This window comes from Neolamprologus brichardi, chromosome 1 (assembly GCF_056152115.1).
Source record: "Neolamprologus brichardi isolate AB-2024 chromosome 1, ASM5615211v1, whole genome shotgun sequence".
NCBI lineage: Eukaryota > Metazoa > Chordata > Actinopteri > Cichliformes > Cichlidae > Neolamprologus > Neolamprologus brichardi.
The window spans coordinates 15496420-15507474 of record NC_142104.1 but is presented as its reverse complement, the minus strand read 5'-3'; the positions used below and the strand labels follow the sequence as shown (position 1 = coordinate 15507474).

The 11055-nt window shown below is 39.8% G+C and overlaps 1 protein-coding gene across 1 annotated transcript; it reads right to left on the bottom strand.

The window, feature by feature from the left end:
- Positions 1-1584: 1584 nt before the first annotated feature.
- On the bottom strand, positions 1585-10588 carry ddx21 (DEAD (Asp-Glu-Ala-Asp) box helicase 21). Its single transcript, XM_006779974.3, has 16 exons — positions 10379-10588; positions 8719-8958; positions 8443-8571; positions 8268-8343; positions 7734-7912; positions 7523-7640; positions 6837-7022; positions 6369-6514; positions 5872-6021; positions 5585-5746; positions 5117-5236; positions 4593-4666; positions 4171-4330; positions 3765-3899; positions 3194-3238; positions 1585-3062 (listed from the first exon to the last, which is right to left on the bottom strand). The coding sequence occupies exons 1-16, from the start codon at positions 10586-10588 to the stop codon at positions 2799-2801; spliced, it is 2394 nt and encodes a 797-aa protein (XP_006780037.3). The 3' UTR covers positions 1585-2798.
- Between the last annotated feature and the right edge of the window lie 467 nt (positions 10589-11055).

Sequence of the window (11055 nt, the reverse complement as noted above, 5' to 3'; positions counted from 1 at the left end):
CAATATTTGCACATAGACTATTGTTAAGAAATTCTTTTAGTTTATTTTATATTGTGATGTAATTAAACTGTGTTGCCCTTCCAATATTGTGTCAGTATATTGTGATTATGTTTGCCAAGTACAGCAATGTGCTAGACAAAGTGGACAAAATTGGTACAAGTAAATTAAAAAAAATATTGTGAGCAATAATATGCTTGTATTGAAAAAAATTAAATAACGATCGAACAAAATGTCAAGCTGTCTGTCAACAATATAACCTTACAACTTCTGATCTAACTATGCAATACAGTAAAATGAATATGTATGTACTGTGACTCAACTTTGTTATTTTATAGCAATGTTTGGCTCATTTAAATAATTAAACGTACATCATGCAGATTTCAGATTGTCTGTTTTTTGGTGTAATGCAGAGTTACAGTGTTGCTCTGGTTGTGTGCTGGGTAAAGGAACCGAATCAGTGGACTAACCCTGCAACGTTTAGTTCTGTGTACTTGTTTCTTCTCAGTCTGGTGTGAAAGTCTGACTGCACATAAAATACAGCAGAAACAAAACTGTTAATAATCCACCCGTGCACTTAGTATTATATTTATTTAGCACATGCTTCATTAGGCCGACCTTGCTAGCACTGGGCTGGACTTCTCGACATAGATTCAACAAGTTGCTGGAAATGTTCCTCAAAGATTACGGTCCACAGAGCTGCACATCCATGATGTGAATGCACTATTTTATAGATTCAAAGGTGCTTTATTGGATTGAGATCTGATGACTGTGGAGACCATCTTGAGATTATTTGAGCTTTGCGTGGTGCATTTTCCTGCTGCTGTGGTCACAAAGGAACAGAGGTAGGTTGCAGCATTTAAATGTTGCTCACTTGGTACTATGGCGGTCCAACGCATGCCAAAAAAAACATCTCCTAGACCATTACTCCACCACCCATAGCCTGAACTGTTTATACAAACTAAGATGGATCCATGTTTTCAAACCGTTTATGTTAAATGATGCATCAGAAATCAAGACTCGTCAGTCTTTCAAGCTTTTGTTGCCCAGTTTTGGTTATTCTGTGCAAATTCTGGCCATTGTGATAGGAGTGGCTATCAGGGTGGTTGTTACAGTCACTGCTGCCTTCCTATCAACTCTGGGCAGTTTGGGACCATTTCTCTCTGACCTAGAATTAACAAGGCATTTTCAATCGTAGAACTCAACTCATTGGATATTTTACTTTTTCAGACCATTCTCTGCAAATCATAGAGATGATTGTGTGGAAAACACACCAGTAGATTACCAGCTTGTTTAGCATCAAAAACCACACCACATTCAAACTTATTTGAATTTCCATTCTCATGCCCAGTTTAAACTTCAACGGGTTATCTTGAAAATTTCTACGTGCCTAAATGCAATGAGATGCCTTTTTACCACTAGTTAATTAGATAATTTTACCACTAGTTAATTAGATAATTTACTATTGAAGTGCTCAGTGAGTGTAGTTTATTGCCAGTCTGATTCTGACAGAAGACGAATGCCTTAAACTATTTCAAAAGCATGTTACGTACTTATTTTACCCCCTTGGAAGGAATAAACACAATATGACTTGACCTTTTTAATGAATAAGTCATTTCATTCAAATGAATGGAAGCAGTAGACAAAAGTTATTAAATAGAGGCGATTGCAAAGCAATCATCCAACATATTTTTGGGGAGAGAGGTTTCATCTGAGGGTAAGGCAGCAATCTGACACTGAGCACATTTGTAAAGGTCAACACCATCGCTGTTCTCTGCGGGTGCAGAGTAGAAGCATCTCAAACGTGACAGTGCAACATACTGAACAGGTTTGATAGCACACTCGTACATCAAATGTGACGTGAACAAGATTGTGTATCTTCCATTTTGGACAAAAGCCTCAAGTGTGACTGCTGCCAATGTTCCCCAAACACCCATAAAAATGAACACTTTACCTAAAACCCAATAGATGACATGTTCCAACTTTAGGTCATGTTATTGAATATTGCCAACATTTCAATATAGGTTATATAACCAGTAATTACATTTGGTGCTTGTTTATTTAGTTGCAATGTCATTCCAAAAGTTTCAGCTAAAGTGTCACCTTAAAGAAACACACATCAGGCATCGCAAAAATGGCTGCCAGTCTTAGTTTTGTATATATGGTACAAAGATTTTCATTTTAAACCATTTTTAGATATCTGTAAATTCAAGTAACAGCTCACTCCCCCCCAAAAAAAAATCTCCTCTGTCCTGCAGAGTTATGTATCCATCTGGAATATTTTGGTGGGTTTTGCCCAACTCTGGAGATGTGTGGTGTAAAGATGTCCGTCTTTTCTTGAATGTAACGGGACTAAGAGACACTTGTGCTGTCTTAAATGGGTTTTTTAAAAAATCTGAACTAAAAAAAAAACAAAAAAACTAAACACTACCTAAATTAAACAGCAGCCCAGATTAAATGAAATTTAGTCACATTATATTAAAGAGAAGGCAGACATTTCTGCTGCACATGCCTCCAAACCTGTGCAGATGAGCCAAAAAAAAAAAATCTAGATGGATGACATGCACAGCAGACCAGAGGAAATAAATATTGAGCTTTACGGTAAACTGCACCTTTAGTATTACTCATCCGACAGCACGTTTTGTTTAAATTATGTCTCAAACTCTGTAATTCAATTAATTCTATATGAAATTACACAATTAAATTTGTATCATGATGGAGAATGTTGACCAGCCAGCCAATAAGAACCACTGCCAGCCCAGCTGAGTGACAGTCTGTCCTATCAGTCCACACATTAGATTTTAGTAATCAAACGCTTGGTTGAATGTGCGTTTGTGTCCCCCTCTGTTGTTGCCGTAGCCACCGCTGCCGCCGTTCCGGAACCCGTTGCCACGGCCACCGCTTCCACCGAAACTCCTTCCCCTGCCGCCTCTGAACCCTCCTCTGTCACCACGGTTACCACTGCCAAAGCCTCTGTCACCACGGTTACTGAACTGCTTCTCCTCCAGCTCTGGCAGCTCTGTGGCCACGGTGAGCTGCCAACGGCGACCGTCCTGCCATGTTTCCTGATGGAGGAACAAGTGGGGAGACAAAGGATTTCAAACAGGACTGCCAGTCTGTTGAAATATATATTTTCACATTTACAAGAAGTCAACTACATATGTTGAACAGATGTTGGGGTTATTGTTGCTCCCACCTGAATCTCCTTGACTTTATCAGCTGGGACGTCAAAACAAACTCCCTGTTAGAAAAACAATAAGCGTGAGATGGCGAGTTTTTTAATGTCTGTGTCAAACAGACATGGTCACACATGTTCACTCATACTAACAGATGTCTCTCTGTTTACATGCTGTGGATAATTAGCTTTGTGCTTATTGTGCGACCAGAGAGACTCAATTCCCATACAACAGGACAATACATTATAATAAAAAATTTAAAAAAAAGACATTTTACTCACTACTTCTCTTAATTTGCATTTTCATTTACCAGTGGGTTTCCAATTCACACTTCCATTTGCCAATTCAATTGCTATCATTCATGTGGCACGCTGGGGTGTGGTTTTTTTCACTATTTTGCAAGAATGTACAATTTATAAGAAAGTAGAACACTCGCTGAGCCCAGTCCTTTGCAACTGTACACACGCAGACATCCATCAACATACAACCTCTCCCCCTCTCACACAGATACCCATTATTTTACAAAGGTCTAGCATCTATGTATACACCAGCCGCAGCTCACATATCTACATATTAAGTGTGTATACATACTGTTCTGCCTTTGAGGAAGGTCATTCTGTGAATGTGGTTCTCAATCTCCTCTCCTAGCTGCTCTTTGATGGTTCTCCAGGCGTAACCCAGATTATGCATCTCCTGGGAACACACCAACTGCATTGTGCTGAAACCCTGCAAAAAAAACAAAACAGAAACAACACATTAGACAGAATTACAGTTATACATCACCTAAAGGCACAGCGCATTTCTAACTAGATGGAGGACAAGCACTATACTTAGTGGGTGGGCAGGGGCAACATGTTAGGTCTGCATGAGAACGCCCACGGGCTTTAAAACAAAGGGCAGACACAAATCTATCGTCTAGGAAAGCTGTATGCGAGGGTGAACGGTGTCTAATAAGACATAATAGCGAGAGTTCTGTACGCATGCATAAATAACTTACAGCATCAGAGTTGAGCAGTGACCTCTGCTCTAGACTTGTGGCTCCAGAAATGTGGGCCAGGGCAGCAGCCAGTGCATCAACTGCTCCTCTCTCCTCAATCAGCTTCTCAGCTGATGCTCTGAAGTACCCGATAGCCGCGACTGGAACAGAATCCAGAAACCTGGACACAGTATAGGAAAAGTCAACAATCAAACTCTCGCAGTCAGGAAAGATTTTTCACATTCAGCAGTGTCATGATTAAGGCAGAGGCTTTGTGGAACCACCAAGCTGCCAAAGTACTAAAGCATCGTCCTTGATTATTAATAACACCTTGTGGCTGACTGAATACAAGCTTTCAAATAGTAAACAATTAAAACCATTTCATACTCCTGTAACAAAATATAATTGCTTGCCCTTGGCTCTCACTCCCCTTAATTACATACCTGACAGCATCCTTGCTTGATGACTTAATAATATCGTTGGCAGTAGGAACGCCAACTCGCCTGAATGTGATGCCCTGAAATAAGAGCAAATAAAAAATGGTTAGTTTAACAGTCACACAGGAAGGCCTCATTGTCACAGATTGTGTAAAAACATTGGAAAGCAATATCAGAATCAATTTCCAACTCTAAGAAAAAGACAACATTCACTTGGGTTTTCTAAGCACCTTTATTTACCCAGTGCCTCTTAAACACCCTCCTCTACCTTTCTGTTCTTTTCCCTTTGGATCTTATCCATTTTCTTCTCACACGTAAAGAGAAAAGACTGAGTAGGACTGATTGTGTTCTTTTTTCTCATTTTTTTTTACCAGGCTTAACCTGTTTGCTCACTTGGGCAAACAGGGTAAGCCCGTTGGCAGCTCACTGTGGCCACAGAGCTGCCAGAGCTGGAGGAGAAGCAGTTCAGTAACAGGAGGGTAAGCCAGTCACTCCTGTTTGCCCAAGTGAGCATTTCAAAAGATACCTACTGCTTTGTTTTCTACGTAGCGCAACTGGTCCTCTTCTTTTCTTTGGTAGAAGCAGATGCAGACTCCAGTCCTGCCTGCACGCCCCGTACGTCCTGAACGATGGATGTATGACTCCACATCCTGACAATAAACACAAAAAAACTTCAGACAAAGTAAAGATTTGAGGCTTCATCATTTCACAACATTTCTCCCTTGAAGGCATGGAATATGTCAGTTCTGTTTGTTTGTTAGCAGTGTAGCATCTGCTGTTTTTAAGATATCCTGTTCAGATTTTATGTGATGTTAGGCACCAATAACAGCTAGAGCAGAATTTATTTTAGTGAAAATCTGGTCAAGGTCACACCAAATGTGAAAAATCTACAAAACTGTTACAAGTATAAAATCAACACTCTTACAATAATTAAACAAATAAATAAATGTAAAGGCATAATTAAGGAATTCTTATAGATAACTGGAAACTCTTCTCACCTTGGGTGGAGAGCACTGGACCACCAGGTCAACTTCAGGGATATCTAATCCACGGGCTGCAACATTAGTGGCAACCAGAACCTCAAAGGCGCCGTTCCTAAATCCCTTCAGTGTCATCTCTCTCTGCTTCTGGGGGATATCACCATGAAGAGACTGGGTGCTCTTAAAAAAAGAAAAAAAGAAAGAAAGAAAAAAGAAAATAAAATTACTGAGGATATTACCAATTTAATGTGCAACACATCAGCCTGTTAAATGTGCACGTGCACCATGCAAGTATGTGCATCTACCTGTTTGATGGATGCATTCATGGAAAGCTCATTGGCCTCTTTCTTTGTCTCACAGAAGACAATGGTTCTCCCATGGCTGCCACTGTACACCTGAATCACGTCGCCTATCACTGCCGCACGCTGTGACCAGTGACATGCTATGGCTAGATGCTACAGTAGAAAAAGAAACGGAGACAAATGATTCACCAGGGCAGGGGAAAGCAGGGCGTGAGAGGAGAGAGATTTTCATTAATCCAACTGGCAGGCTAAAAACTTGTACTTTATTACAACTTCACTGAAGTGGATGATGATAAATACAGCAATTTTTACTGCAAATGAACTTGCTGGGTTTTTCTGGTGGAGATGTATGCGAGCTCATTTTACAGTCCGTTACTTTAACTGGCCCTGCATGCAAGCATCTCTAAGCAATGTAAACCAAAGACCCAAGACTGCTGTAACGCTTGTTAAATTGCACCAGTCTCAGCCTCTACATCTCCCTCCCACACAAACACACTTACTTCCACAGTTGTCGCAGCTTTCTGAGTTTTCTTGCCAATCAGGTCAATATGTTTGCAGTTGGGTCTCATGTATTTCTTTGCCACTTCATACACCCAAGGTGGGCAGGTAGCCGAAAACAAGAGAGTCTGTGGGTTGGTGTCGGCGTCTAAACAGGAGAGATGTGCACAAAATTAAAATTGACATATATAACCAAACTAAAACAATTACTACTTCAGTAAACAGTCGTGTAAAAAGGAAAGGACTCTATGCAGTCCTGTGAGAAACTAAGTACACCCTTGCAGTTAAGAGGCTAAATAGCAGCAAGGTGCTGCTAATCACATTCACATTGGATTAACTGATCATCAGGAAGTGTGAGCACCTCTACAAAGGCAGAAGTTTTGGCAGTTTGATAAACAAACTAAAACACTATCAGCCCATTTTGGCCTATATACATAATTCAACATACAAACCCAGAGATTTAACTTTACCTTTCTTATACGATGAACCCAAAATCTCTTCGACCTGTTCTGCAAAGCCCATGTCCAACATTTGGTCTACTTCATCCAGAACAACATGTTTGACTTTGGTGAGGTTGAGTTTATTGTTCTGGATGTGGTCCTTGATGCGACCGGGGGTTCCAACTAATATATCAATACCATTACGGATAGCATCAACTGGAAAGAAAAGGTTAATAAAAAGAGTTTTATTTCATAACAATATATAAAGCACACTGAAAACAGCAAACAGAAACTGCATTTTAAAATATTCTGACATCTACTTAAGAATCTATTTCTAGAAAAACAGCAGTGAAGGAATGGTCTCAGTTACCCTGATTGTCATCGACATTTTACAGTCACTGAAACAGGAGGCATGATTGAAGCAATCCCAGTTATTAAGTTAATTTGCAAATCCCATGAATCATACACTACAAAAAAAAGCCCATGGGCTGTTCCAGTATACAGTCCTGCCACCTTGTGTCTGCCCTGAATTACTGCAGTCAAAAGGTTAAAAGTAGTGCATTTGAGGCATTCAGTATAAAGCAAAAAAGGTGGATGGAACCACAATTTTTTGCTAAATTAAAATATGTAATACATGTATAACACCCCGTCTTTTCTAACTGGAACATCCAAAACTATTTCACTTAAAGAAAACTGTGTTGTTGTATGTGACATACTCTGTGGGTTGTAGGAGCTGCCTCCATAGAAACAGGCGATAGATACGCGCTTAGCGATGTCTTTGAAGTCTTTAGCAACCTGGATAGCCAACTCTCTGGTTGGAGTCAACACCAGAACCTATAGTTTAAAAAAAATAAATAAAAATACTCAGTCACACAGAATCACAGCGTCCATAAATATTCACTACCTCTGCTGTGTATGGGCGTGTACCTTGGGAGGACGGCCTCTGGCCATGTCCACTGAATCCTTCTGGAGCTTCTCCACCAAAGGGATAGCAAAGGAGAAAGTCTTTCCTGTTCCTGTTCGGGCTTGGGCAATTACATCCTCTCCATCATAGACATGATTAAATGTCTTTACCTGAATGTCAAACAGATAAGCGACTCCTCGGGCTAAAAAGGGACAGTAATAGTGTGGAACACAGAGAAAGAAAGAGAATCAATGGTAATTAGTTATTAGTTAATTATTTAGCAAACCTCGAAGGACTTCAACAACTCCTATGCCCATGTTAGATTACCCCTAGAAAGCTTGCAGAAGTCTATAAATATTCAAATAAATTCTGTAATTCTTCATTACATAAAAAAAGCTGAAGTCAGATTTAACAACATGACTACCCAAAACTATGACGCACCAAGCATGTCAAGCACTGTACATGTGCCAGTGACCTTCTAATTCTGAGGCGCTGTATAAAAATAAATATAATTAAAAATAAATAAATAAAAATAGGGTAGAAAGTTCTGACATTACCTTTCAGTTTGTCAATAGTGACTTTAGAGATCCTAAAGTTGGAGAATGCACCTTCCTTCTGCTCTGGTGTCTCTTCCTAAACAAGAAAACAGAGTCAGTTTTGTTTTTAAAACCTCTAACTGAAGCCAGAAGATGTGCTGGGAAAAGCAAAAAACATTCTCTCTGCAGATCTTACCGCTTCTTTTTCGCTGTCACTGGCCGAATCTTCGCTTGACTGGGATGGTGTCTGAACCGGGGTGTTTGGGGTGGAATGTCCATTGGTTGCTGCCTCTGCAGTTGCCTTCTTTTGCTTCTTCTTGATTTTCTAATCCCCATGAAAAGAAGTGGATCAAATATTACAGAGTGATCACTTTATAGGCAAAATTATTATATTCCCCTAATATAAACAGGATGTATAAACTGTCCATTAGTTCCAAAATTAGACCTTTGGCTAAGGACAATCAACACTGACCTCTGTGTCTGTCTGTTTTTCAGTGCTCTTCTTAGTCTTCTTCTTTGGTGTTTCAACACCATTGCTGTTGCCATTCATATCAGTGGCCTCATCGAGGTCTTCGTTCACTTGGTCTGCCGCAAGCTTGTCTTTTTTCTTTTTCTTTTTGGGTGCAGGAGGCTCACAATCTGGATCCTCCTGCTCTTCCAGCTGCTGCTGCTGCTGCTGCTTCTTCAGCTTCTTGCCCTCTTTGGTCTTGTTCTATTTTTTTTATTTCATTTTAAGACACAAAACAGTAAGAAATTCAGGAACCCCAAGGACTCTGTAGCTACTCAAAGTTTAAAAGTGAAAACCTTTCTTAAAGTTCAGTTCCTCCACACATTGTTGGCTAATGTTGTGCTTTTTGTCCTACTATCAGCAAAAACATCCTTTAGAAATTGCAGTGGTTAATGTGCATCTGCTGTATCACACAACCTTTCTGCTGGCCAAATATTCAAAGACTACAGTTATTTGGGTGGTTTTTGGCATTAAAGTGGTCTGAAGCTACTTCCATCTGCTCTCTTATTCAGTAGGGGCCACCTCAGTGGGCAGCTCTGCATGTCTGGCTGATTTTTACACTGGATGCTCTTCCTGACGACACCAAAATAACTAGTGTCTCCTCCCTGCATCGTAACAGGAATATTTTGCTTAATGTAAACCACTGGACTATGAAGCCACTTATAAAAATGAGTGACGTGGAAAACACATTAAACAAAAGACAAAACACTTCTATATGGATATCTGCGTGGTGACTGACCCAAAATATTGACATTTTATTGAATAAATTAATGACTTAATGAAATTTTAAAAAAAATCATGGAATACTACTTTAATAACCAGAGATGAGCCCTCTGCTAATAAGATGGATCCTCTCCTGCACTGCCACCCTCAGATAACATTAGCCGAAACAAACTTATAATAAATCATTTCGACCAAAGAACCAGACAAACTGTGTTTCCCAGTTTAAACGGTTGATTTATTAATCCTGACCTGAGGTTGACAATGACGAACACTAATCAGCCATCCACCTTGTAAGTATGACAAAACTTAACTCTAGTTGGCCATACAAACTTTAGCGAATTTAGTGTATTTAGCATACCAAAGTGATATTCGGTAGCACCTATAGTTATAAGTAAAGTGTTATTTACTGTTTTACGTAGTATTTGTTTGGGTTTGTTTTTTTTTTTTTTAGAACGTCTGGCTATAAAGTAAACAAAACTTAGTTCGTGTTTACAGCGCGGATGTATACTCAAATGTAAACAGTCTCGTCAGACCACACGATCAACTCTCAGACACATGGGCATGCCACGTGATCTTCTCTTAGCTAGGGTTAAATGGCTAACACTCGCATTGTGTGCTAACATTAACTTAGCTCACCATCGGACCACGTTGCTGCTCTTCCGCTTCATTACAAAATTTAAGTTTAAAACAGCACGGGATATGAGCGCAAAAATACGTCACTGCTAAGTTTGCTACACACGGTTATCTTACCTCTCTCTGTTTTCCTAACAGTTAAGTAGAGTTAGCTGTCTGGTTAGCTAGTTAGCATGTTCAGCCACATGCTGCCAAAACATGGAGGAGCCGAGCCGCGAGTAAAACCATTTTTCTTTCTTTCCAGGTCGAGATGACCTGCTTTACTCACCTTTAGGGTTTTAGTTTCCGCGACAGTGTCTACTTCTTCGTCCATTGCTTGATCCTCAGTTTCAAAAATGATCTTTGATGGCATTTCTCTTCCCTGTTGGAAACCCTCAGCGTAGACACAGGTAAACCCCACGGGCACGCGGACGGAAAGGAACGCGCAGGGCGGCGCGACGACGCGTGTTCGCGATCCGGGTACAGAAATAGACCTCATAGACACTATATGCAGTCTCTGGATAAGCAAAAGACAAGAAAGAATATTAGTAACACTTCCTTACGAACGTGAAATAATTACAGCATAATCACAGCGAATTATAACAATGAAAACAAATTCAAATGTTAGGTAAAAATATTTACGGATCTCAAGAGGGAAAACAAATCTTAGAATCAAGTAACTGAAATGGTGGTGAAAAAAGCAGCCAAACAGCCCTAACAGTATTTAATTGAATTTAATCACAACCACATCAACATACTTCATATAGAGTCTGTAGTAGTTTCACATTGTACACTGTCTATTAAGCCTATCAGTATTTTTATTTGTCTTTAGGCATGAAAAGATGAATAAAAATACTGATTGAGGTTGTCATAATTCATGCATGATGGGGTTAAATAACAATAATTGCAAGGAAACACGTCATACATCTATAGTAATATTAAATAACCAGTGGGTGGCAGGGTATG

Bases quoted from the DNA above. Each gene is read 5' to 3' on its own strand.
- ddx21 (XM_006779974.3), bottom strand. From the start codon at position 10,588: ATGAGGTCTATTTCTGTACCCGGATCGCGAACACGCGTCGTCGCGCCG. The intron at 6,515-6,836 runs GTAAAGTTAAAT...TCTCCTGTTTAG, and splicing joins GGGTTCATCGTATAAGAAAG to ACGCCGACACCAACCCACAG. The intron at 3,239-3,764 runs GTATGTATACAC...TTTTTCTAACAG, and splicing joins CCTTCCTCAAAGGCAGAACA to GGAGTTTGTTTTGACGTCCC.